The 27,309-nt window shown below is 49.7% G+C and overlaps 2 protein-coding genes across 3 annotated transcripts; both read left to right on the top strand.

The window, feature by feature from the left end:
* Nucleotides 1-9,959: 9,959 nt before the first annotated feature.
* Nucleotides 9,960-14,829, top strand: VAMP8 (vesicle associated membrane protein 8). Its single transcript, XM_010381958.2, has 3 exons — nt 9,960-10,113; nt 11,475-11,633; nt 14,374-14,829. The coding sequence occupies exons 1-3, from the start codon at nt 10,111-10,113 to the stop codon at nt 14,512-14,514; spliced, it is 303 nt and encodes a 100-aa protein (XP_010380260.1). The 5' UTR covers nt 9,960-10,110; the 3' UTR covers nt 14,515-14,829.
* Nucleotides 14,830-17,124: 2,295 nt separating this feature from the next.
* On the top strand, nt 17,125-26,883 carry VAMP5 (vesicle associated membrane protein 5). 2 transcript variants are annotated; one of them, XM_010381959.2, is made up of 3 exons: nt 17,125-17,276; nt 24,867-25,004; nt 26,423-26,881. In XM_010381959.2, the coding sequence occupies exons 1-3, from the start codon at nt 17,274-17,276 to the stop codon at nt 26,630-26,632; spliced, it is 351 nt and encodes a 116-aa protein (XP_010380261.2). In that variant the 5' UTR covers nt 17,125-17,273; the 3' UTR covers nt 26,633-26,881. The 2 variants fall into 2 exon arrangements, with proteins under 2 accessions (XP_010380261.2, XP_030777500.1); XM_030921640.1 differs by lacking the exon at nt 17,125-17,276 and adding an exon at nt 24,053-24,152 and having other exon boundaries at nt 26,423-26,883.
* The last annotated feature ends 426 nt before the right edge of the window (nt 26,884-27,309 follow it).

Below are 27,309 nucleotides of genomic sequence, written 5' to 3'. Positions count from 1 at the left end.
AGAGAAATCAGGAAAGCTTTTTTTGAGACAGGGTCTTCGGGTCTCACTTGGGCTTTGAAGGATGAGTGCAGTTTTGAAAGGAGAGAGGGAAATCACGTTCTTTTCAAAATTTTTTTTAATTTAAAAAATATTTGTTCGGGCACGGTGGCTCAAGCCTGTAATCCCAGCACTTTGGGAGGCCGAGACGGGCGGATCACAAGGTCAGGAGATCGAGACCATCCTGGCTAATACGGTGAAACCCCCGTCTCTTCTAAAGAATATAAAAAACTAGCCGGGCGACGAGGCGGGCGCCTGTAGTCCCAGCTACTTGGGAGGTGGAGGCAGGAGAATGGCGTAAACCTGGGAGGTGCAGCTTGCAGTGAGCTAAGATCCAGCCACCGCACTCCAGCCTGGGTGACAGAGCCAGATCCGTCTCAAAAAAAAAATATTTTGGCCAGCCCCGGTGACTCACACCTGTAATCCCAGCACTTCGGGAGGCCAAGGCAGGTGGATCATCTGAGGCCAGGAGTTCAAGACCAGCCTGGCCAACATGGCGAAGCCCCATCTCTACTAAAAATACAAAAATTAGCCAGGCATGGTTGTGCATGCCTGTAATTCCAGTTACTTGGGAGGCTGAGGCAGGAGAACTGCTTAAACCCAGGAGGTGGAGGTTGCATTGAGCTGAGATCATGCCACTGCACTCCAGCCTGGGTGACAGAGTAAGATTCCATTTCTAAAATAAAATAAAATAAAAATGAAATCGGCCGGGCGCGGTGGCACATGCCTGCAATCCCAGCACTTTGGGAGGTCGAGGCAGACAGATCATGAGGTCAAGAGATCAAGACCATCCTGGCCAACATAATGAAACCCTGTCTCTACTAAAAAAATACAAAATTTAGCTGGGCATGGTGGCAGGCGCCTGTAGTTCCAGCTACTCTGGAGGCTGAGGCCGAAGAATCGCTTAAATCCTGGAGGCAGAGTTTGCAGTGAGCTGAGATCACGCCACTGCAGTCCAGTCTGGCGACAGAATGAGCCTCTGTCTCAAAAATTAAATAAAATAAAAATAAAATAATAAAATAATAAATATTTTGTAGAGACAGGGTCTCATTATGTTGACCAGACTCATCTGGAACTCCTGCCCTCAAGGCATCCTCCTGCCTTGGCCTCCCAAAGTAATGTGATTACAGGCATGAGCCACCTCACCCAGCTGGAAATCAAAAGCTCTTAATAGTCTTGGGTGAACGAGAGTATTCTGTGTAGGAAACATACAGCTAATAGCCCGGCGCAGTGGCTCACACCTGTAATCCCAGCATTTAGAGAGGCCGAGGCGGGTGGATCACGAGGTCAGGAGTTAAAGATTAGCCTGGCCAAGATGTTGAAACCCCATCTCTACTAAAAATACAAAAATTAGCCAGGCGTGGCATCGAGCGCCTGTAATCCTAGCTACTTGGGAGGCTGAGGCAGAGAATTGCTTGAACCTGGGAGGCAGAGGTTGCAGCGAGCCGAGATTGCACCGCTGCACTCCAGCCTAGAGACAGAGTGAGACTCTGTCTCAAAAAAAAAAGGAATAGAAAAAAAAATACAGCTAATAAATGAACTTGCTAACTCAGTACCTCCAGTTTTTCCTTTCAGGACCAATATACAAAGATTTGTAATATTTAGCATTCATTTATCCATAAAATAGGCCAAAGTTTAGGAAAGAAATTTCTCTATAAATGTTTTCCAACAAAAATCATCTTTCTCTGCACTGTGGAGAAAGAAGCTTTCTTTCAGACTTCTCAGTTCAATATCTGAAAACTTTAGTGAGTTGCCTACATGTATAGGACATATGTCATATACTACAAAGGGTATCAAAGTGAGGACTCAGTCCCTGCCTGCGTTTATAGGACTTAAAGTGTTGGAGGGGGTCAAATATGTATGACAAAGTGTGTGAAAGATTCTTTAAAAGAAATAAAATGTGATGGAGATCAGAACAGGAACAAGTTAGCTTCAGTGGGGAAATCTCTAAAGCTTCATGGAGGCTATGTCTTAAATGTGAATAGAATTGTCTTAAGCAGTGATGGGTGAAGGCTTTAGGCAAAGGTATAGAAGGGGGATGGTGTACGATGTTTGAGAAAGGATGTGTAATTTGGTTGACTGGAGGGCTGGGAGGTGAATCTAATGGGAGAGAAGTTTAGAAAAGCAGGTTGAGGCCGGGCGCGGTGGCTCAAGCCTGTAATCCCAGCACTTTGGGAGGCCGAGACGGGCGGATCACGAGGTCAGGAGATCGAGACCATCCTGGCTAACACGGTGAAACCCCGTCTCTACTAAAAATACAAAAAACTAGCCGGGCGAGGTGGCGGGAGCCTGTAGTCCCAGCTACTCGGGAGGCTGAGGCAGGAGAATGGCGTAAACCCGGGAGGCGGAGTTTGCAGTGAGCTGAGATCCGGCCACTGCACTCCAGCCTGGGCGATAGAGCGAGACTCCGTCTCAAAAAAAAAAAAAAAAAAAAAAAAAAAAAAAAAAAAAAAAAAAGAAAAGCAGGTTGAGAACAGTCTTGGCATGCCATTCTAAGAAGTCTGGGCTTTATCCTGGAGGCAGGATGTAGCACACAATATGTGTTTCTGGAAGATAGCGATCAACCACAGAGGAATAGATGGGAAAAGAAAGGTGAATTTAGAGGGGATTGGAATTGTCCAGGGAGGAGATCATGCTGCTGGCATTAACCAGGAGGCAGGAGCTGGTGGACCAAGGACGTGGTGGATATAAGAGGCATGACCAAGAATGAACCAATTGCCTGATTTTTGTGCCCTTGTAAATAAATAAATAAATAAAGTATAAACTAAGGCTTGGTGATGACCTTGCATGTGGAGCATGCTTTGTGGTTCCTAGCTTGAGAAACAGGTAGAATGGGATCCCACCCAGGAGGAGGAATGTGGAGAAAGGATAAAGGGTTTGGTTTGGGTGTTGGACACATCCGTGAACTGTCCAGGGCATTGGAGAAGCAGCATTGGTAGTTGAGGGAGAGGCCCAGGCTAGACATAATAAATTTGGGGATTGTCCACAAATGGCTATTGAAGCCGTAGAGGCACTGCACTTCCCTATAGGGAGACCAGGGTTTCTCAGCCTCAAAACAATTGCCATTTTGGTCCAGATTCTTTCTTGTGAGAGGGTGTCCTTTGCATTGTAGGATATTTTAGCAACATCCTTAGCCTCAACCCACCAGACACTAGTAGCACCCCTACCCCCAGCTGGGACAACCCAAAATGTCTCCAGACATTGTGAAATGACACCTGAAAGGCAAAATCACCCCACTGAGAAACACTGCTCTAAAACGGAGCTGGTTCTCTTCAGAAGTCGGAAGATGACCAAGGGGCCGGGCACAGTGGCTCGGGCCTGTAATCACAGCACTTTGGGAGGCCGAGGCGGGCGGATCATGGGGTCAGAAGATCAAGACCAACCTGGCTAACACGGTGAAACCCTGTCTCTACTAAAAATACAAAAAATTAATCGGGTGTGGTAGCACGTGCCTGTAGTCCCAGCTATTCAGGAGGCTGAGGCAGGAGAATCGCTTGAACCTGGGAGGCGGAGGTGGCAGTAAGCCAAGATAGTGCCACTGCACTCCAGCCTGGGTGATAGAGTGAGACTTCGTCGAAAGGAAGGAAGGAAGGAAGGAAAGAAGGAAGGAAGGAAGGAGAGGAAGGAGAGGAAGGAAAGGAAAAAGGAAAGAAAGGAAGAAAGGAAGGAAGGAAGAAAGAAAGAGGGAGGAAGGAAGGAAAGAAGGAAGGAAGGAAGGAAGGAAGGAAAGAAAGAGAAAGAAAGAAAGAAAGAAAAGAAAAGAAAAGAAAGATAAGAAAAGAAAAGGAAGGAAGGAAGGAAGGAAGGAAGGAAGGAAGGAAGAAAGAAAGAAAGATGGCCAAGGGCAGAATCTCTGGGTTCTAGGGGCACATTCGGAGAGTAAAAGGGCACATTAGGAGACAGGTGGGATGGCCACCAGTGTAACAGGCTATAGAGAAAAGGTTTGGAAACAGAAATAAACCTTGGCAATGGTGAGAACTTCATGATCCTTCAGGAAGCAGGTTCGGTTGAGTCTCCTGAATGTACCTTTTCCTTGTTCTCCAGCCTTTCTCCTCTGAGATATAGGAGTAAACTGCCCAACTGAGGCATAAATCAGAAGACTGGTATATATGCCAAGGTTTATGTACCTGAAAGTTTGCTTGGTTCCCTTTTCAGGTGGTAATAGTCCCTTTCTCTTTGTTTCTCATTCAGTTTTCTCCATTAGTCTCCTTTTTATTTTTCTTTCTTTTTCTTTTTCTTTTTTTTTTTTTGAGACGGGGTTTTGCTCTTGTTGCCCAGGCTGGAGTGCAATGGCGCAATCTCGGCTCACTGCAACCTTCGCCTCCCCAGTTCAAGCGATTCTCCTGCCTCAGCCTCCTAAGTAGCTGGGACTAGAGGAATGTGCCACCATGTCCAGCTAATTTTTTGTATTAAGTAGAGACAAGGTTTCACCATGTTGGCTAGGCTGGTCTTGAACTCCTGACCTCAGATGATCCACCTGCCTTGGCCTCCCAAAGTGCTGGGATTACAGGTGTGGGCCACTGTGCCCCACCCTTTTTTTTTTTTTTTTTTTTTTTTTTGAGATGGGGTCTGGCCCTGGCTCTATGACCCAGATTGGAGTGCAGTAGGGCACGATCTCAGCTCACTGCAGCCTCCATCTCCAAGGCTCAAGCAATCCTCCCACCTCAGCCTCCCAAAGTGGCTGGGACTACAGGTGTGTGTCACCATGCCTAGCGAATCTTTACATTTTCAATAGAGACGGGGTTTTGCAGTATTAGCCAAGCTGGTCTTTAACTCTCCATCTCAAGAGATCCGCCAGCCTCAGCCTCCCAAAGTACTGGGATTACAGGCATGAACCACCACACCCAGCCTATTCTTAATCCCATTTTGCAAATGAAGTGACTTGCCTGAAACTGCACAGCCAGGGGTAGTAGTGTAGAAGAGTAGGAGGTCAGATGTCACCCTAGTCTTTTGATCACACAGGGAATTGCTAGGAAGTTGGGGCTTTATCCTGGAGGCAGAGTGGAGCATACTTAAATTCCTGTTTTGGGAAGATAGCAATCAGTCACAGAGGAGTAGATGAGAAAAGAAAGGTGAGTTTAGAGGGAATTGGAATTGTCCAGGGAAGAGATCATGGTGGCATTAACTAGGAGGAAGGGGCTGGCATGGAAAGGAGGAGGTGTATATTAGAGGTACGACCGAGAATAAACCAAGATTTGGTCCATTGCTTCTTGGGCTACAACTCCTACGACCTAGCAGTTTAGCAGTTTTTCCTTACAAAGTCACTTTACAGAAAAAAAAAAACAAAAAACAAAACAAAACAAAACAAAAATATATATATATATATGTAAATAAAATGTTTGAGGCTGGGGCGGTGGCTTACGCCTGTAATCCCAGCACTTTGGAAGGCTAAGTTGGGCAGATTACTTGAGGTCAGGAGTTCGAGACCAGCCTGCCCAACATGGTGAAACCCTGTCTCTACTGAAAATAAAAAAATTAGCTGAGCGTAGTGGCGCAGGCCTGTATTCCCAGCTACTTGGGAGGCTGAGGCAGAAGAATCACTTGAACCCAGGAGGCGGAGGTTGCAGTGAGCCGAGACTGCGTCACTACACTCCAGCTTGGGCAACAAGAGTGAAACTCCTTCTCAAAAAAAGAAAAAGCAAAAAGAAAAAGACTATGTTTTTTTCTCACTATGTTGGTCAGGCTGGTCTTGAAATCCCAGGCTCAAGCAGTCCTCTCACCTCAGCCTCCCAAAGTGCTGGGATTACAGGTGTGAGCCACTGCACCTGGTCTACTGATTTTTTTTTTTTTTTTTTGAGACAGAGTCTCGCTCTGTCACCCAGGCTAGAGCGCAGTGGCCGGATCTCAGCTCACTGCAAGCTCCGCTTCCCGGGTTCACGCCATTCTCCTGCCTCAGCCTCCCGAGTAGCTGGGACTACAGGTGCCCGCCACCTCGCCTGGCTAGTTTTTTGTATTTTTTTTAGTAGAGACGGGTGTTCACCGTGTTAGCCAGAATGGTCTCGATCTCCTGACCTCGTGATCCACCCGTCTCAGCCTCCCAACGTGCTGGGATTACAGGCTTGAGCCACCGCGCCCGGCCAAGGTCTACTGAGTTTTTTGAGTGCTAAGCACAGATGATGAGGTAACTGAGGCTTACAGTTGTTATGCCAGTTTGTCCCAGGTCACGTAAATATTAAGGTATGGATCAGCCACCATGCCCAGCAATAAGCCACTTTACAATATGTATTTTAACGTTTTTTACTAATCACATAATTTACATTTTTCTACTGGCCAAATTTTAAAAGTAAGAGAAACAGGGCTGGGTGCAGTGGCTTATGTCTGAAATGCCCACACTTTGGGAGGCTGAGGCAGGAGGATTGCTTGAAACCAGCTACAATGAACTATGATTGTCACCTAGGTTGGAGTGCAGTGGTGCAATCTCGGCTCACTGCAACCACCACTCCCCGGGTTCAAGTGATTCTGTTGCCTCAGCCTCCTGAGTAGCTGGGATTACAGGCAATCACCATCACGTCCAGCTAATTTTTGTATTTTTAGTAGAGACGAGGTTTCACCATGTTGGCCAGGCTGGTCTTGATCTCCTGACCTCATGATCAGCCCACCTCAGCCTCCCAAAGTGCTGGGATTACAGGCGTGAGCCACCATCCCTGGCCGAAATTAATTGTATTAATCTTTATTTAACTCAATATAGCCAAACATTATTGCACCACATAATCAATATATAAAATTATTATTATTATCATTTTTAGTGACAGGGTCTAGCTCTGTCACCAGGCTGGAGTGCAGTGGCACTATCATAGCTCACTGCTCTCTCATACCCCTGGGCTCAAGTGATCCATCTGTGCTAGCTCTCCAAGCAGCTAAGACTGTGGACATGCACCACCATGCCTGGCTAATTTTATTTATTTATTTATTTATTTATTTATTTATTTATTTATTTATTTTGAGACAGAGTCTCACTCTTGTTGCCCAGGCTGGAGTGCAATGGTGCGATCTTGGCTCACCACAACCTCCGCCTCCTGGGTTCAAGCAATTCTCCTTCCTCAGCCTCTGAGTAGCTAGGATTACAGGCATGCACCACCATGCCTGGCTAATTTTGTATTTTTAGTAGAGACAGGGTTTCTCCATGTTGGTCAGGCTGGTCTCGAGCTCCCGACCTCAGGTGATCTGCCCGTCTTGGCCTCCCAAAGTGCTGGGATTACAGGTGTGAGCCACGACACCCAGCCAATTTTATTTTTTTATTTTACTTTAATTATTTTTATTTTTTACATTATTATTATTATTATTATTATTATTATTATTATTATTATTGTTTGAGACAGAGTCTCACTCTGTCACCCAGGCTGAATTGCAAGGGTGTGATCTTGGTTCACTGCAACCTCCGCGTCCAGGGTTCAAGCAATTCTCCTGCCTCAGCCTCCTGAGTAGCTGGGATTACAGGCATGCGCCACCATGCCCGGCAAATTTTGTATTTTTAGTAGAGATGGGTTTCGACATGTTGATCAGGCTGGTCTCGAACTCCTGACCTCAGGTGATCCACTGCCTCAGCATCCCAATGTGCTGGGATTACAGGCGTGAGCCACTGCGTTCAGCAGTTTTATTTTTTTATAGAGACAGGGTCTTGATATGTTGCCTGGGCTTATATATAATATTTGCTGAGCGTGGTGGGTTATGCCTATAATCCCAGCACTTTGGGAGGTTGAGATGGGAGAATCGCTTGAGGTTTGGAGTTTGAGACCAGTTTGGGCAACACAGCAAGACACTGTCTCCAAAAAAAAAAAAAAAAATTAGCTGGACATGGTGGCCCTTGCCTGTAGTCCCAGCTGACTGGGGAGTGTGAGGTGGAAGATTGCTTGAGCCCAGGAGTTCAAGACTGCAGTGAGCTTGAACACACTGCACTGCACTCTAACCTGGATGATAGAGTGGGACCCTGCCTCTAAAAACAACAACAACAACAAAAAGCTACAGGGGTCCGAAGTTTATTTAAAGCCTTTAAAAAGGTATTTGTGGCTGGGTGGGTGGCTCATGCCTGTAATCCCAGCACTTTGGGAGGCCGAGGCAGGTAGATCACCTGAGGTCAGGTGTTCAAGACCACCCTGGCTAACATGGTGAGACCCTGTCTCTACTAAAAATACAAAAAAAAATTAGCCTGGTGGCATGCACCTGTAGTCCCAGCTACTAGGGAGGCTGAAGCAGGAGAATCATTTGAACCTGGGAGGCAGAGGCTGCAGTGAGCCGAGATAGCGCCATTGCACTCCAGCCTGGGTGACAAGAGAGAAACGTCCCAAAAAAAAAAAAAAAAAAGTTTTGTGTCTGGATATGGTGGCTCACACCTGTGATCCCAGCACTTTGGGAAGCCGAGGAGGGAGGATTACTTGAGAACAGGAGTTTGAGACAAGCCTGGGCAACATAGTAAGACCCCCATCTCTACGAAAAGTTTTAAAATAAATTAGCCAGACATGGTGATTTGCACCTGTAGTTTCAGTTACTGGGGAGGCTGAGGCAGGATGATCGCTGTAGCCCCGGAGTTCAAGGCTGCAGTGTGCTACGATCATGCCACTGGACTCTAGCCTGGGTGACAGAAGGAGACCATCTCAAGAAAACAAAACAAAATAAACAAACAAAAAAAGTATTTGTTGGAAAAGCTGACGTTTCCTCCTTGGAACTGATTTCTTCTGGAATGGGTCAAGAATGTTTGTTCCCTTCTGAATGTCCCTGTTATTGTTCTTCTGTCTTGATAAACACTGTTAAGGAAGAACAGATTTTCTCCGGCCTGGAGCAAGGTTAGTGGAAAAGTCCTTTGCCTTGGGCCCCCTGCTCTGGTACACCAGGGCAGTCTTCTGATCACTGATCACTGACTGGGATCAATTACCTCTGCGGTGGCCCCTGAAGGGAAATGCAGAATTGCTGAACTCTGGAAGGGAAGGAGGGGTTTGGTGAGCCATCATTATAGACACTGTGCTAGTGGCAGTGCATTGCACATGCTATCTTTTTTTTTTTTTTTTTTTTTTTGAGACAGAGTCTTGCTCTTGTTGCCCAGGCTGGAGTGCAATGGCATGGTCTCAGCTCACTGCACTCTCTGTCTCCCAGGTTCAAGCGATTCTCCCGCCTCAGCCTCCTGAGTAGCTGGGATTACAGGCACCTGCCACCATGCCTGGCTAATTATTTTGTATTTTTAGTAGAGACTGGGTTTTGCCATGTTGGCCAGGCTGGTCTCGAACTCCTGACCTCAAGTGATCTGCCTGCCTTGGCCTCCCAAAGTGCTGGGATTACAGGCATGAGCTACCATGCCCGGCCTCTTTTTGCTTCTTACCAGCACTGTCTGAGCTAAGCATCAGCACCTGCAAACTCCACAGAGGTGAAAAGGTTCACTCAGGGGCCTGTAACTAGTAACCCAGAGCTTTCAGAATCAGAGCCCAGGATCACAGTATTCCAGACTTCAGGGGTTTTAGTGTTTTCTGTCACTGAGGGACCTGAGAACAAGTGTTATCCAGCAAGAAATTTTCATAACTGCATTTTGTTTCCCTGTGAGCCAGGGCTGGCATGGTTGATCTCTGTCTCTAGAAACTGGAGTCAGATATTCAAGACATTAAAAGGAGATGGCTGGTGGGGCGTCATGGCTCCTAGGACTTTGGGAGGTTGAGGTGGGAGGATCGTCTGAGCCCAGGAGTTTGAGACCAGCCTGGGCAACATGGTGAGACCTCCTCTCTATTTAAAAAAAAAAAAAAAAGAGAGAGAGATGGCTGCTCTTTCTAGATCAGGAGGTCCAGCCTCAGGAAACCTTGGAGGGCTGCTTGATCTTTCTTTTCTAATTCCTGAAAAGTTAGAAGACCTTTAACATCTGAGATCCCTATTACTCTAATCTTAAGTTCTTGTTTGGGAAGCCACTGCGTGGACAGTGAAGAGTGCCCGCCTACCTGGGGAAACCTGAGTTAGGTGTGGCTGGAGCGACTCGAGATGCGAGGTGGGCGGGGGCAGGCTAAAAGCTGGAGCAAGCAGGAAGTGAGCTGACGGCCACCCTAGGAGGAAGCCAACTAGGCGAATTCACCTGCTGATCGGCCTGGGCTGCTCTGAGACATGGTGAGCGAACTGGAAACTAGGAAAGGGCTGATTTAAAGAGGAGCCAGAAGGGGCTCGGGACTGGGGGTTGGCTGTGTGGGGGGAGGAGAGTTGGTGGCAAAGTTAGAGGGCTGGGCCAGTGCTGCCTGTGGCCTCTCCTCTTTGACAACTTGGCTGCAAATAGCTCTGAACTGTCCTAGCAGGTGTTTCTACTCCTTCTTCCTCCCTCCCCTGACCTCTGTGCTAGTGGGGAGCTGGGCTTCCGTGCCAGTGCCAGTGGGGGCTCCGAATTCCAGGCAAAGTGTTGTTGTGCCTTCCTCCTCCAGGGAGCCTGAGGCGGGTGTTGTGACACCACCAGGCAGTGCCTGGGCAGTTTCCAGTTCAGATTCCAGCCCAGCGGCAGGAGCTCTCCTCTCTGGCCTTTCACTTTATCCCTACACAGAAACACAAGGGATTTGTGTGTCCACTGAGTCCTTTGGGTGTCCTTTCTCCATTAACATGAAGAAGAGAACTAAGGGTTTATAAGATAACCAGAAGTTGGTTCTCTGTGATAAGCTAGTTCTGACCCATGCCACTGGCCTGTTTTTGGAGGTCAAGGAGGGAGGAGCTTAATAATATTTTTCTCTCCTTATTCAAAAACCTTGTCATGAAGCCTCTGAGATGAGACATCAGCCAGGGAGGACTAGTCCTCCATTTCCCCCAATACCCAGGCGGGTATTTTTATTTAATATCTGCATAAGCAGGTGGTTGCTTGGTGCCTGCGCGTGGTGCCCAGTGGTGGGGAAAGCAGAAGTGTGCGGCTCAACGGCTCTGGGCACCTTCTGGGGTACTTGGTTGCCTGTTGTTCTGGGTCACAGCAGCAATGGCATTGCGGCCAGGGCCATGCTCCAGCAGCTATTTAGAGAGGCAGATGGGTGAGGCTGGGTGAGGGTGTTTTGCTGGCCAGCACAGACACTTTCAATGAGGATCCTGAGAAATCAGGAAACGGGGGTGGCTCCGGGAATTGTAAATAGTGGTGGGCTCTGCCCTGGAAAGGGAACATTGTGAGATGCTGGCTCTGCTGTATTCTACGGCCTTCTCTAGGGAGCAAGGAAGCAGGGGGGAGAGATTTAGTGATGTGCTGCTTTTCCTTGTCAGGGGCCCTAACAATCCTGAAAGAAGTTTGATCTAGTCTCTTTAGCATCACGTCTCACCTTCTGGGGCTTACAAATGCGTTTATTTTTGATTACACAAGTAATACATGAAAACATTCTCTTTGTAAACATTTCAAGCATTTTACAAAAAGCTGAAGTTTGCCTGAGGCCTTACCCTCCCCAGACCTCTGAGGCCAAGTCTCCAGTTCCCCCACCACTTGGTCTAATTAACCCTGTGTTGCTGCGCAGGAGGAAGCCAGTGAAGGTGGAGGAAATGATCGCGTGCGGAACCTGCAGAGTGAGGTGGAGGGAGTTAAGAATATTATGACCCAGAATGTGGAGCGGATCCTGGCCCGAGGGGAAAACTTGGAACATCTCCGCAACAAGACAGAGGATCTGGAAGCCACAGTGAGACAGGGACCCCACTGGGGGCTGGAGTTTTCAAGAGGGAGGGAGGGGATTTCTTTTTGGTGGGGCAAAATGAACAGGAGGGTCAGAAGTGTGACATTTCTGTTGCCTTTCACCTGGTTTGGGAGCTGATGTGAGCTGAGTCTCCACTTCTGAATCTGCTCTGCTCCACAGATTGTTATGGATCCCAGGGAATGGATCCCATGACGGGTCCCATGACTATGGCAGCTCACCCACAGAGGCATGTTCTGAGACTGATAGGTCAGTCAGCCCATGCATTCTCAGGCTTCTCTCCTGGGAAACTTGTTTTCCCTTTGAAGCCTGCCCATGACAATCATTTGGATCTGACCTTCCCAGGGCAGAAGTATTGGCTTTGAGGAAACCCCCACATATGGCCTCTAGCCTTCTCTAGGAGCTATTAGACAAGGGGTGGGAAATTGCTGGCATCTTGCTGAGTTGGCTTTAAAAAGAAGGGGGAAAGAGCAGAGAAATGCTTTGATCCCAGGGTCCCCTGCTAGATGAAGGCTAAAATAATATCTCCCACACATCTTGCTAGACCTCATTCTTCTCTCTCTCCAGCCAGGGCCTGAGGGCAGCTGTTTCAGGGAGGAAGTAACTCCAAAGTTGAGCAAAGTCTGGAGCCTCAGGTTTTGTGTCCAGCTGGGAAGCTGGCTCTGGCTTTCTTAGTCCTGTGTGAACTCTTGGCTCTTGGGTATTGCTCCCTTGTCTCCCTGGGGCTCATTGCTTGTTTCTGTAGCTTAATTGTAGCTTAATTTGGGGAGCACAGCCCCGGGATTTTTTTTTTTTTTTTTTAATAGAGCCTCACTCTGTTGCCCAGGCTAGAGTGGTGCAATCTCGGCTCACTGCAACCTTCGCCTCCTGGGTTCAAATGATTCTCTTGCCTCAGCCTCCTGAGTAGCTGGGATTACAGTATGCACCACCACACCTGCTAATTTTTGTATTTTCAGTAGAGACAAAGTTTTGCCATGTTGGCCAGGCTGGTCTCGAACTCCTGAACTCAGGTGATCCACCTACCTTGGCCTCTCAAAGTGCTGGGATTACAGACTTGAGTCACCATGCCTGGACAAGCACTAGGAAATTTAGTGTCTATAACTCGAATTGCTGGGCATGGGGAAGAGTGCATGGAGGAGGAGGAGTTCCCTTACTTCCAACCCTCTGTACTGTCCTGGTCCCTCCTCCAGCCTCAGCAGTCACGATGGGGCAAGGAGTCCTGGAGCTGGGAGATGTGCCCACCTGGAACCTGCATCCCTCAGTCCCAGGATCTGCCCTCCCAAGGGCAGACTGGGGGGGCAGATTGTGCTGCCAGTGTTGTACCCCTGGGTGTAAGCAGGTGTCAGGGACCCCTCAGTGTGCATGACAGTGCAGGGGTAAGAAGAGAATGGGGACCCCTCGTCATATCTAGGTGGAGACTTCCTAGGATCCTGAGCATTCTAAATTTCAACCCGGCCTTCCAGATTTTTAGGAAGGTACATTTGTCAAGGTAGGCAAGATAGAGCTTTTTTTTTTTTTTTTTTTTGAGATGGAGTCTCACTCTGTTACCCAGACTGGAGTGCATTGGTGTGATCTTGGCTCACTGCGACCTCCGCCTCCCAGGTTCAAGTGATCCTCCTGCTTCAGCCTCCCAAGTAGCTGGGATTACAAGCACCCACCACTATGCCTGGCTAATTTTTTTTTATTTTTAGTAGAGAGGGGATTTCACAATGTTGGCCAGGCTGGTCATGAACTCCTGACCTCAGGAGATCCATCTGCCTCAGCCTCCCAAAGTGCTGGGATTATAGGTGTGAGCCACCGTGCCCGGCCAGAGCATATTTTATTTAGCAGTTTGCTACCTCAGCTTACAGTGTCAGTATTAAGATGTATGGCTTGAGCTGAGCATGGTGGCATGTGCCTATAATCCCAGCACTAGGGAGGCTGAAGTGGGAGGATTGCTTGAGCCCTGGACATGGAGGCTACAGTAAGCCAAGATTGTGCCACTGCACTTCAGCCTGGGTGACAGAGCTAGACCCTGTCTCAAAAAACCAACAAACAAGGCCGGGTGCCGTGGCTCATGCCTGTAATCCCAGCACTTTGGGAGGCCAAAGCAGGTGGATCACCTGAGGTCAAGTGTTTAAGATCAGCCTGGCCAACATGGTGAAACCCCATCTCTACTAAAGATACAAAAATTAGCTGGACATGGTGGTGCATGCCTGTAATCCCAGCTACTCAGGAGGCTGAGGCAGGAGAATCGCTTGAACCCGGAAGGTGGAGGTTGCAGTGAACTGAGATTGCGCCACTGCATTCCAGCCTGGGCAGCAGAGTGAAATTCTGTCTCAAGAAAACAAAAACAAACAAACAAACAAACAGACAGATATCTGGCTTGAAGGCCGGGCACAGTGGCTCACACCTGTAATCCCACCCCAGGAGAGCGGATTACTTGAGGTCAAGAGTTCAAGACCAGCCTGGCCAACATGGTGAAATCTCGTATCTACTAAAAATACAAAAGTTAGCTGGGTGTGGTGGTGTAATCCCAGCTAGTCAGGAGGCTGAGGCAGGAGAATCACTTGAACCCAGGAGGTGGAGGCTGCAGTGAGCCAAGATCGAGCCACTGCCTGGGCGACAGAGCAAGACTCCATCTCAAAAAAAACAAAAACAAGTTTGGCCTGTGGGTTGCACTTGTACTTACACTGTTGTTCCAGTGGGAGGATCCACTGGGTCACTCACTCTGCCTTTTCCCCAACAGTCTGAGCACTTCAAGACGACATCGCAGAAGGTGGCTCGGAAATTCTGGTGGAAGAATGTGAAGATGATTGTCCTTATCTGCGTGATTGTTTTTATCATCATTCTCTTCATTGTGCTCTTTGCCACTGGTGCCTTCTCTTAAGTAATAGGGAACCTCTCCCACCTGCCCTTCTCGTCAGGGACAACCCTCTGTAAATGGGTGCCAAGAGGGTCTCCTTTCCTGTCCTCCTCTACAGAGAATGCTGCTCGGTCCTCCTACCCCTCTCCCTGAGGCCCTGCTGCCTTGTAGTATGCCCCAGAGGGTAACTTGGTCCCCCAGAAGGACAGAAAAAAGAGAGCTGGACTGTGGATGCATTTCATGGGTCCTTAGAGTGGGCTGGAGAGACCTAGAGGGCCCAGCATGTGGCTGGGAAACTGCTGGTGGCCAGTGGGCAATAAAGACCTTTCAGTATCCCTATATGTGTGAGTCACTTTCTCTCTTCCCATTTTGCCTTTGGCTTTTCTATTTCTTTTCTTCCCAAGGATAACTTCTGGCTGAAATTCTCTCATTTGAGGTCCAAGTGGTTTGAAGGGCAAAGAGTATATGTTTGGAGAAGAAAGATGTCTTTCTTTATTCCTCCCGGTTCCATTCATTGTCACAGGTCTCAAGAACAAGAATTTTCTGGGAGTCTTGGCATATGGAAAATTCAAAACCTTTATAGCATTTTGGGGTGGTATGCAAGATTTTTAAGTGTTCCCATTGGGTCCTGCCATGGCCCTGTAGTACTCTTCTTCTGGAATTGTTAGCTGAGGCATGAAGCCTACCCGGACAGGGTGTTTAAGAGCTGCTTGAAGGCCTCCTGCCTCTTCCACCAGAGCCATCTCTCTTCAACGACTGTGTAGTCTTAGAGTCGAGGGGTGGAGGAAATGGACTGCTATTCCTTTCCTTGTGCTTCTGCATGTTCTATTTGTCTTTTCTCTGTCCTTGTCTTCTGGGACTTAGCAAGGCCTCTGGGTCTCAGTTATCCCAAGGGGGCAAGCATCTCTCCTCCACATCCCATGGCTGTGCATAGTCAGTCAGTGTGACAGGACAGGGCCAATGGCTCTCCTTCCCCTCCATGCACAATGAGCCTTTCTGTCTTCAGGCCCCCCTCCTCCCTACCAGGTTCCACCATCACTGTTACTTTTTCCAGTGCTCAGTCTGCCTTGGTTTGCAGGGAGGGTTCTTGCTATCTCTGTTCCTGTTTCCTCTACAGGTTTTCCAGCATTGGAAACAACCTGTTGTCAGGAGGAAGGGGAAGGGTTGAGAGTCAGGATTTGGGACTAGATTGGCAAGTCAGGCTCTGGAAGAATCATGCTCTGAAATTTGGGCAGGGAGGAGGAAAGGTCAGAAAAGACCCTTATAAGATTTTTATTTTTATTTTTTCAGAGATAGAATCTTACTCTGTTGCCCAGGTTGGAGTGCAGTGGTGTGATCATGGCTCACTGTAACCTCCACCTCCTGGGCTTTAGAGATCTTCCTGCTTCAGCCTCCCTTGTAGCTGGGACCACAGGTGTGTGCTACCACACCTGGCTAATTTTTGTATTTTTAGTAGAGACATAGTCTCACTATGTTGCCCAGGCTGGTCTCAAACACCTGGGCTCAAGCAATCCTACCGCCTTGGCCTCCCAAAGTGCTGGAATTACAAGTGGGAGCCACCATGCCCGGCCTTGGGGTAGTCTTTGCTACATATATTAATCCTTTCTCTCCTGGATTCAAGGTGTAAAGAACTGAAGTGAAGCTTCTGCCTTGGGACCCAGGCTGTCCAAGGTGGGGGTGAGGGTCTGTGAAAACCTCTTGGTCTGGGACTTCTGTATTCACAGAGGCTTAGCCCCAGAGAGGGAAACTTTCAACTCTGTTGGTCAAGAGAGACTTTATTTAAGGGACTAGGCCCAGTGGCTCACACTTGTAATCCCAACACTTTGGAAGCCTGAGGCAGAAGAACTGCTTGAGGCCAGGAGTTCGAGACCAGCCTGGTCAACATAGTGAGCCCTTGTCTCTCTCTCTCTTAAAAAAAAATAAAAGAGGGACCTTATTTTAAGATGTCTGAGGCAGCTTGGAGTAGTGGAGAACAGGTAGCTGGTGGTTTCTCTGCAGCAGTGAGAGGAGAGGATGGGTAGATTCGGCTCAGGAAGGCTCTGAAGTGGTAGCAGACACACCACCCTCCCCCATCCTCTGACTGAGGAGCAGGTGCAGGCCAGCACAGAGCTGCACTTGCCCTCATGGTGAGGAGAGACATACAGAAAGGCTAGAGCTAGTACTTTGCCCATGTGGGGCTGCTTTCTTTTTGAATAGAGGTGAAAGTCACATAACATACAGTTTATTATTTTAAAGTGCACAAATCAATGACATGTATTCAGAATGTTGTGCAATCACCACTTGTCTTTAGTTTCAAAACTTTGGGGGGGCCTGTTTTTGGTTCTGGGTGAGATGCACTCACCAAGGTGACAAAGACCCTACCTGGCTTGTTCATGGCGTCTCCAGGACCTAGCGTGGTGCCTGACCGTGACACTCATAGGGTGTTTGTTGAGTGAATGAATGATGCCTCTTGAGCTAAACCCGACCTAGGAGACTCCAGGGCTCACTCCACTGTGCCCATTCCACAGATCAGGCCCCGAGGTGTGGCCGTTCACCAGGCTGAGGTGTCATTCGAATTCAGGCTCCTGGGGCCCGGGAGGAGGCGACTCTACGGACCCGGGTCGCTGTGGCCCATCGCTTTCGATTTGACTCTGTTTCGGTCGCCGCTCGCGGAAGGCGCGCCCCCCGCCCTCTCTCGGCGGCCCGCCCCGCCCCGCCCCTGCGCTTCCTCCCGGACCGCTGGCACTGCGGCCGCTCAGCCGGCAGAGAAGCCGGGAGCGGTCGAGGTGGTGGCGGCAGCGGCGATGGTGAGGGCCCGGGCGGGGCCGGCCAGCCCTGCGATGGGCAGAGGGCGAGTGGCGAGGGTGGGAGAAAGGAGTCCGAAGTCCACAGGCCGGGGCGTACCCTAGGGCCCATGCGGGTCAGACCCGAGGCGGTGACCACTGCCGGAGCAGGATGGGGCGGACCCTCCACTCCCCGCGGGCTGCCTGGGAGGGAAATGCGTGAGCCTCGTCCTGGCTGCACCGCGCAGAGCGAGCGGGGCCCGGGCTCCCCATTCTTCTGAAGCGAAGCGGTTAAGAGCACCGACTTTGGAGGACTCCGGGCTGGGATCCCAGCTCTGTGACCCGGGGCGAGTCACTTAACCTCCCTGAGCCTCCTTTTCCGCATCTGTGAAGTGGGGTCAGTAATACCTGCCTTGTTGGGTTCTTGCGAGGTTAAAGGAGACACAATGGCAGAGACCCGCCTGGCACTCAGAACCCACTGCTAAGAAGTGGTAGGAAATGTAATGACCTCGTCAGCCCTTTCCGCGGCTGTGAGGAGCCAAGCCTGGCTCAGGAGTTGGAAACTTGAGCAGATGGGGTGGCAGAGGCCATTCCAGCCCCATGGCAGGGTGTTGGAGGACTAACTCCTCCCCTAGAGAAAGAGAAAGGGAGATGTTTACTCTGAAAGTTCCACTGAAGTTATCAGAGTGTGGCACAGGCCTGACTCGCTGCTAACCTCTACCTAGTGACACATTCCTGAGTTGAGTCACCCCCCACTCCTGCTGCATATCCTGGCCTCTGTCCTCACTTGCCATCTCCAAGGCGAAGATGTCAGGAACAGCTGGTGCCAGTTTCCCCCTTTCCCTAGGGCTCCTGGGAAGATGGACTGGGCAGGAAGTAGGCTTGGTGCTTTAAGATTTTGCCTCGGAGAAACTGACAGAGGTGTGATGGATGTGGCCTGGCTAGGGGTCAATGCCTGGATGGCCTCATCTCCAGGGAATTTGGAGGCAGGAAGAGGAAGTGGGGCAGGAAGGTAGCACTGAGCTCTGAGGCCATGCTGGGAAGCTGAGGAAGGCTCTGAGAATAGGGCAGAGCCCAGAGCCCACTTCAGGGTGTGCAGGGCAAGGGGTCAGGCAGGGGTAGGGGTGGGCTTCAGCCGGCCCTTAGCTTTTGGGGAGAAGCTCCTGAAGTGAAGGCTGAAGGCAGGATAATTTATTGGGGGAGGAGGGTACTGGGAAACCTGGGGATTCTCACGGGTACATTTGAGGCAGTCTGTGGAGGAGAGCCTGGGGAGGTCGCTCCTCCACCCATCCATCTCCTAGCCTCTTCCTGTTTCTTCTTCACTATTGCCCCTTTCTCACCCTAGCTCTTTCCCTTCCTTCCACCCATCCCCTTTCCCTCCCTGGTCCTTCTTCCTTTTACTTTTCTTTTATTCTCTGTGACTCACTCAACCAACAAGGATTTCTTGGGCATGTCCTTCATGCCAGCATGGTGACAAGTATAGGGGACAGAGCAGGAACAAAGCAGGATAGGAAAGATGGAAATGGAATGAGTAATTACTTGAATTTATTAATCTTGTAGATGATCCTCTCTCCAAAGAATGTGTGTGTTGAGCCGCGGGCCTCCCTCATATGCACACAAATTAAGTTGGTAGCATCAAAAGGTTTGGTGGTTCTTTAGCCAGTCAGCTAAAGTGTTTGACCTCCTTGTACCTGTATCTAATTTAGCACACCCGTTATGAATGTGATGCCTGGAGTCTGTGTTGGTTCAACTCCCATATCTTCTACTTACTGGATCTGTGATCTTATACAGGTGATTTAATACCTCTGAGCCAAAGTTTCCTATAAAACTGGGAAAAGGCCAGGCGCAGTGGCTCACACCTGTAATCCCAGCACTTTGGGAGGCCAAGGCGGGCAGATCACAAGGTCGAGAGTTCAAGACCAGCCTGGCAAACATGGTGAAACCCTGTCTGTACTAAAAATGTAAAAAAATAGCTGGGTGTGGTGGCACACGCCTGTAGTCCCAACTACTCGGGAGGCTGAGGCAGGAGAATCACTTGAACCCAGGAGGTGGAGGTTGCAGTGAGCCGAGATCGTGCCATTGCGCTCCAGCCTGGGTGACAGAGTAAGACTGTGTCTCAAAACAAAAACAAACAAGCAAACAAAATAACTGGGTTAATAATATGGTCTTCAATGGGTTGTTGGGTGAAGATTAAATGAGGCAGAGCAAATGAACAGCAAGCAGCATAGTGCTTAGCTCAGAGTATGTGCCCACTGAATGGTGGCTGTTATTCTTGCTCAAGATGTAAAACCTCAACAGCCTGCAGTGCCAGATGAAAATAAACTAGATGCTGGTTACCAAAGGCCCATGTAAAGTTCTGAGCTACGGGTTAGAAACAATTATGTGTACTATGTGTACAAGTTTGCCATAGGGAAGAGCTTGCTTGGCTGTGCATTTTGTAAAACGAAGAGGTTTTATTGACCATATGTATTACACAATTCTTTTTTTTTTTTTTTTTTTGAGATAGAGTCTCGCTCTGCATCCAGGCTGGAGTGCAGCGGCACAATCTCAGCTCACTGCAACCTCCGCCTCCCAAGTTCAAGTGATTCTCCTGCCTCAGCCTCCCAAGTAGCTGGGATTACGGGTGCCTGCCACCACGCCTGGCTAATTTTTGTATTTTTAGTAGAGACAGGGTTTCACCATATTGGCCAGACCGGTGATCTGACTCCTGACCTTGTGATCTGCCCGCCTCGGCCTCCCAAAGTGCTGGATTTCAGGTGTGAGCCACCACACCTGGCCATATTGTACAATTCCTGAGATCTGACTGCTAAAAAAAAAAAAAAAAAAAAAAACAGAGCTGGGAAATGTGGGCCACATCAATAATAATAGCCCTTATTTATTGAGCATTTAGTATGTGCCAGGCGTTGTGCTAAGCTTTTGATTTACATCACAAATGAATATGTCACATAATCCTTAGCTAACATTGTAAGAGAAATCATTATTATCAGCACTTTACAGAAGAGGAAGTGGAGGTCAGAAAGGTCATATCCTCAGTCTCAGTCACTCAGCTAGTGAGTGGCAGAAGCAGGATTTCAACAGAGGGGTGCAAAGCAGAGCTCTACTCCTAGTCTCTGAGCTGAGTGCTGACTTAGGGAGGCGATGTTATACCAGTACTTGCACCCATTCATCTGACGACAGTTAGAACAGGGTTTCTTGGATACTAGACAGGAGACGGGGAGACAAGGAGAGTTAGGATAGGGAGGTTTTTTTTGTTTTTGTTTCTTTGTTTTTTTTGAGACAGGGTCTCACTCCTTCGCCCAGGCTGGAGGGCAGTGGTGCAATCTTGGCTCACTGCAGCCTCTGCCTCCCAGGTTTAAGCAATTCTCCTGCTTCAGCCTCCCAAGTAGCTGGGACTATGGGCAGGCACCACTTTGCCCGGCTAATTTTTGTATTTTTTGGTAGAGGCGTGATCTGCCCACCTTGGCTTCCCAAAGTCCAGGGATTACAGGCATGAGCCACCGTGCCTGGCCCAGATGGTGTGGTTTTGAGAACTGCATTTTCAAAGGAGGAATCAAAGAGATTGAGCCCAGAAAAACCTGAAAGGTTTGAGTGTCATAGTGGGGATATTCTGTACAGGGGGCAACAGTCAAGAACATTTCCTGTGTAACTGCCACTCTCTGGCAATGACACAACTGCTCCCCGCTTGCTCTGGCTCAAAATTCCAAGCCCTGCAGCCTTCTGGCCTCAGGTCTCAGAAATGCCTCTCTCACTCTTCTTCCTTTCTCCACGCTCTGCTTGTCACCTCTCTCTGTCCTGGTGGGCATCTCCTCACAGCCTTGCTGATGGTACTTCTCCACCCCTCTGGCTGGCCTCTCTGCCGTTTTCTTACTTCTATCTGTGCCTGTCTACCACCAATAGAGAAATTATCCTGAAGCACTTCTTGACTGTCACCCTTGACTCAAAAACCCACACTAGCTCTTAAGTTTTATCACTCACTTGGAGCCAGTCTTCTCTACCTGACCTATTCTGCCTTCTGTAGCCTCACCCTGTCCCGCCCATCCTCTGCCTGGTCCTCACTGTCAGGGTGTATCCCTATCTCTCAGTGCCAGAATGTCCCAGCTCCATGCCATCCTTCAAGGGGTCACCCCCCGCAATGGCACCCTCTCTGTGGCAGCTCCAACACTTACTATCTGTATCACACAGTGTAACTCTTTCCTCTTCTCTAATTGTATTACGTATGTATTTTCCCCAGGGCAAAGTGGTCTCTTTAAGAATAGGCACAGTTAGGCCGGGCATGATGGTTCATGCCTATAATCCCAGCACTTTGGGAGGCTGAGGTGGGAGGACTGCTTGAGCCTAGGAGCTCAAGACCATCCTGGGCAACATAGAAAGACCCCATCTTTAAAAATATAGGCACAATTCATTCAGGAACTGTTTATCACATATCTGCTGTCTGCAGACATTATGCTGAGTTACAGTGTGGCATAAGGCAGTGTGACCCTTGTCCTCTTGCTTACCTCCTTCCAGGGTCCCTGGAGCTTTATTTCTCACAGTGCCAGCAGAGACCTGTGGATATAGGTAGCGTCCTTTTTCCTCTGGTTGAGTGGGGGCCAAAGAGGGCCCGAGACTTGAGTCTAAGGCCTCTGTGTTCCCTGCAGTCAGTGTGTTCTTTTGGGCCTGGGTCCATCTTGGCTCCAGGCAGGCCTGGCTTTGCATTGGGGGAGACTGGTCCAGATTACAGCTGGAAGCACAGCCAGCCCTCTGGAGAATGTGACCCAAATATCACCCCTTGTTGAAGAATAAGGTAAAAACAGCTGTAGCATTTAGAATATATATATATATATAAAGATAATATCCAGTATTTTCCCAGTCTCTAGCAGTGACTCTTATTTTCGAGTCTTTATCCATTCTCAAGTTTTTGCTTTGGACTATTTATTTTTATTTTTTTATTTTTATTTTTTGAGATGGAGTCTCACCCTGTTGCCCAGGCTGGAGTGCAGTGGCACAATCTCAGCTCACTGCAAGCTCCGCCTCCCGGGTTCACACCATTCTCCTGCCTCAGCCTCCCGAGTAGCTGGGACTACAGGCACCCGCCACCATGCCCAGCTAATTTTTGTATTTTTCAGTAGAGACGGGGTTTCACCTTGTTAGCCAGGATGGTCTCGATCTCCTGACCTCGTGATCTGCCCGCCTCGGCCTCCCAAAGTGCTGGGATTACAGGTGTGAGCCACCGCGTCTGGCCTTGGACTATTTAATTTTATTTTTTGTTTTGTTTTGTTTTGTTTGCTGAGACGGAGTCTTGCTCTGTTGCCCAGGCTGGAATGCAGTGGTGTGATCTCAGCTCACTGCAACCTCCGCCACCCAGGTTCAAGCGATTCTCCCACCTCAGCCTCCCAAGTAGCTGGGATTACAGGCACGCACCACCATGCCTGGCTAATTTTTGTATTTTTAGTAGAGACAGGGTTTCACCATGTTGGCTGGGCTGGTCTCGAACTCCTGGCCTCAAGTGATCTGCCTGCCTCAGGCTCCCAAAGTGCTGGGATTACAGGTGTGAGCCACCGTGCCCAGCCTGCCTTGGAGTATTTGAATGTGGGGAAATTCAAAGGATTGAATGACAGAGCCTTGTTGAATGCTATAATAGTAATAATAGTGATGATGGTTGACTTAAGAAAAGGTGAGAGTGCAGTTTCCCTGCTCTCTTCGTTGTTCCTCTGTGTTTCCTGCTTACTGCTTCCTCCAGCCTATGAGCGTACCCTCCCCTACAGTGGTTTGCCTGACCTCTCTTGAAGCAGGTTGCTTTTCTAGCTCGTGGGTAAATATTGACCTATTTGGATTTCAAATGCCTGCCCCTCGAAACTCATGCAGGGCTAGAAAAACATGCTGGGAGAACATCTCTTGAGAATAAGAGTTGCTTTTGATTAGGCTGTATAGTAATTGGCCCACTCACTGAGTCCTTGCTTGCAATGGTCAGCACTGTGCTGGCCTCCTGGTGGGATGGTGGTGGACAAAGGCAGGGCACTGCTCCCTGCCCTCCCTCTGGGAGTTTGTGGTCCAGCTGGGGAGATAGGACTCATACACTGGGAATTCTTGGAGGCTGTGTACCAAGCAGCTGCAAGGAACCTGAAGGAGGATTCTTGCCTGAGTGGGAGGTGGCCCTCTGTGACCACCAGATCTCTTCTAACACTTAAGTTTTCTGGTTTTTTTTTTTTTTTTTTTTTTTTTGAGGCAGAGTCTCACTCTGTCGCCGGGGCTGGAGTGCAGTGGCCAGATCTCAGCTCACTGCAAGCTCCGCCTCCCAGGTTTACGCCATTCTCCTGCCTCAGCCTCCCGAGTAGCTGGGACTACAGGCGCCGCCACTTCGCCCGGCTAGTTTTTTTTTGTATTTTTAGTAGAGGCGGGATTTCACCGTGTTAGCCAGGATGGTCTCGATCTCCTGACCTCGTGATCCGCCCGTCTCGGCCTCCCAAAGTGCTGGGATTATAGGCTTGAAGGTTTTCTGGTTTTAAGTGGAATTCAGTCAAGTGCCAAAATGTCTGTTGTAGACAATGGGTGACGTGGGCTGGCAGAAAACAAAGCTTGCCCTTCTTGTAAGGAGGGGAAGGGAACAGGAATGGGCTGTGGAGAACTAGGCTAAGAGGAAGGAGTTTCTGTGGTTTGCTAATCCACTGGTATTCATCTCCCTGAAATGTCCCTGCTCCTAGGCTTCTGGCTTATACTAGGACCTCCTGCTTGGGGTCTCTGTTACGTGCACCCAAAGCCCAGTGCCTTTCTTGCACATGACCCAGATTTTCTCTCTCCCCTGTCGTTTCAACCTTCCCCAGCTTGGATCCAAGACCTCCCTTCCCAGTCCTCTGAAATGAGCTGGGAAGGGAGGCAAAGCCGCTGCCCAGGCTGGGAAATCTAAGAGTTGGTCTCATCTCTGTAAGTTGGACCCCAGTGAGGACCCCAGCTGACTGGAAGGCTGGAGGCCAGGGGCTGGTACCACTGAGGTTCCCAGGCAGAGAGGGAAGTTGGGGCAGTGATATAGGGAGCAGATCAGGCCAGGAGGCAGAACTGGCCTGACCAGTCAGAGGCCCAGGGAGGGAGATCTGAGCTTCTCAGTTTGGGGCGAGAGGGGTTAGGCAGAGACTATGATGTGTGCTGCTTCAAAATTACCTTTCTAGCCTGTAGGGTAGGTCTCCTCCCTGTGTGTTCCAGCCAGGTAGCTTGGTTACCCATTCCTTGCTGCCTTCTTAGGCCAGTGGGAAACCTTAGGGCAGCTGTGCCCTAAGATTGGGTAGAGGCCATTCTGGAGCAGGTGAGAAAAGAATCAGCTTTGTGGGAGGGTGGGGTCCTGGGAAGATCCCACCTTGGGACAGCTTAGAGGAAGCTGAGGTGCTGGAAGCCAGGGCCGGCCTAGGTCCTAGGTCACCCTGCCTTGATGTGTAAGTGGTGGAGCCTGTGAGACCTAAGGTATGCTGCACTCACCCCGAAGGCCAGCCCTTCACTCCACACACATCACACCCTTACACGAAGGATGCTGTTACTCTCATGCTGTACCCACCTACCGGGGGAGAAGGAGGCTTCTAGATCTCAGGGGCAGATGAGGGTCAGGTGGGGGCCTCATGCATCCCTGACCTTGGGCTTGGTGCCCAGGCAGGAAAAGAGTTGGAGCGGTGCCAGCGGCAGGCGAACGAGGTGACGGAAATTATGCTTAACAACTTCGACAAGGTCCTGGAGCGTGATGGGAAGCTGGCCGAACTGGAGCAGCGTTCAGAGCAACTCCTGGATATGGTGTGAGGCCTGGGGGAGCATGGAGGGGAGGGGAGAGGATTGGGAAAGGCTCTCTTGGGCTGTATTCAGGATCTCCAGGTCGTTGGTGGGGTTGAGGCCTTACTGAGGGCCAGTGTGGGGCCTCTGGGTTTGCTCAGGCACCCATAGCCTAGACATGCAACAGAGAGACCCCACAAAATAAGGCCTTGGTTTGAAGCTGTGGACCTTCCTAAAGGTAGAAGACTGGCGTTGTTTTTTGTTTCTTTTTTACTTTGAGACAGGGTCTCACTCTGTTGCCCAGGCTAGTGCAGTGACTCAATCACATCTGCTGCAGCCTCTACCTCCCAGGCTCAAGCGATCCTCCTGCTTCAGCCTCCTGAGGAGCTAGGACTATAAGCATGTACCACCGTGCCTGGCTGATTTTTGATTTATTTATTTATTTTTTGAGACAGAGTCTTGCTCTGTCGCCCAGGCTGGAGTGCAGTGGCCGGATCTCAGCTCACTGCAAGCTCCGCTTCCCGGGTTTACGCCATTCTCCTGCCTCAGCCTCCCGAGTAGCTGGGACTACAGGCGCCCGCCACCTCGCCCGGCTAGTTTTTTTGTATTTTTTAGTAGAGACGGGGTTTCACCGTGTTAGCCAGGATGGTCTCGATCTCCTGACCTCGTGATCTGCCCGTCTCGGCCTCCCAAAGTGCTGGGATTACAGGCTTGAGCCACCGCGCCCGGCCTTGATTTTTGATTTTTTGTAGAGATGAGGTCTCACCATGTTGCTCAGTCTGGTCTTGAAGTCCTAGATGCAAGAGATACTCCCACCTCGGCTTCCCAAAGTGCTGGGATTACAGGCATGAACCACTGTGTCCAGCCTGAGTACTGGCATTGTTAACTGAGGGTGAGACACTAGGGCTGAAAGTCAAAGGGCCACACTGGTGTTTGAGATGAGTCAGGCGGGGAGGGTTCCACGGCAGGTGGTATAGAAAGAGAGCAGACAAGGCCGGGCACGGTGGCTCATGCCTGTAATCCCAGCATTTTGGGAGGCCGAGGCGGGTGAATCACGAGGTCAGGAGTTCAAGACCAGCCTGGCCAACATGGTGAAACTCTGTCTCAACTAAAAATACAAAAATTAGCTGGGCGCAGTGGTATGTGCCTGTAGTCCCAGCTACTAGGGAGGCTGAGACAGGAGAATTTCTTGAATTCTCCTGTGAGCTGAGATTGTGCCACTGTACTCCAGCCTGGGTGACAGGAAGAGACTCCATCTCAAAAACAAAACAAAACAAAACAAAACAAAAAACAAATAAAAAAAAAAAACAAGAAAGAAAGCAGACAAGATGGGGAGGATGCAGGAAGAGACTAAGCCTTACTCAGATGGGTCTGGGAGGAGCTGGCTCCCAGGCAAAGGGGGTACGAGCTTACTCTCACTTTGTGTCTGGGGGTATCCACAGAGCTCAACCTTCAGCAAGACTACAAAGACCCTGGCCCAGAAGAAGCGCTGGGAGAACATCCGTAGCCGGGTCTGCTTGGGGCTGGTGGTGGTCGGTGGCCTGCTCATCATCCTGATTGTGCTTCTGGCCGTCTTTCTCCCTCAGAGCAGTGACAGCAGTAGTGCCCCACAGACCCAGGATGCAGGCACTGCCTCAGGGCCTGGGGACTGAGCCAGCTGGTCCTGAAGCAGAAGCCAAACGGCTGCACTGGCCGGTTCTGGTCTCCAGAGGACCTTGGTGTTTGCTCTCCCTTGACCCACCCCAGTGAGTGCCAAAGGGCAGCCCCAACATGTGCACCCCTGCATTTCCTGTCATGCCACAGACTGGCCCTCGAGGGCAGCCTGCCGTACTGGCCATGCTGGGCCAGCCCTACCTGGAGCTCAGTAAAAGCTGCTGTTTGATTAAAAGCTGGTATCTGTGTGTGAAGGTCCCCAGTTTGGTTAGTCCCATCGGTCTCTACCCTTCGGGCTCCTTAGAAAGCCCATCACCCAAAGGACTCCACCCCTGGGAGATAGCTCCTTCCTCTCCCTTCCCTACTTGATCCAACCCTACACAGACCGGGAGTGTGGGTAAAAGAATACAATGGCCCCCAAACCAGACCCTTGAACCAGTCCTCCCCATCTGAGCCTGTTTCTCTGAGAATGAAATCTATTATTTTTCTGTCATCTTGGGGATGCTTAGAGAACCAATGAGACTGTAGATAGGATGACAAAGAAGAAAGCACTTCAACAAAAAAAAAAATTTTTTTTTTTTTGAGATGGAATTTTTGCTCTGTTGCCCAGGCTGGAGTGCAATGGCACCATCTCAACTCACTGCAACCTCCACCTCCTGGGTTCAAGCGATTCTCC

This window comes from Rhinopithecus roxellana, chromosome 17 (assembly GCF_007565055.1).
Source record: "Rhinopithecus roxellana isolate Shanxi Qingling chromosome 17, ASM756505v1, whole genome shotgun sequence".
Taxonomy (NCBI): Eukaryota; Metazoa; Chordata; class Mammalia; order Primates; family Cercopithecidae; genus Rhinopithecus; species Rhinopithecus roxellana.
This window is presented reverse-complemented; position numbering and strand designations above follow the sequence as displayed.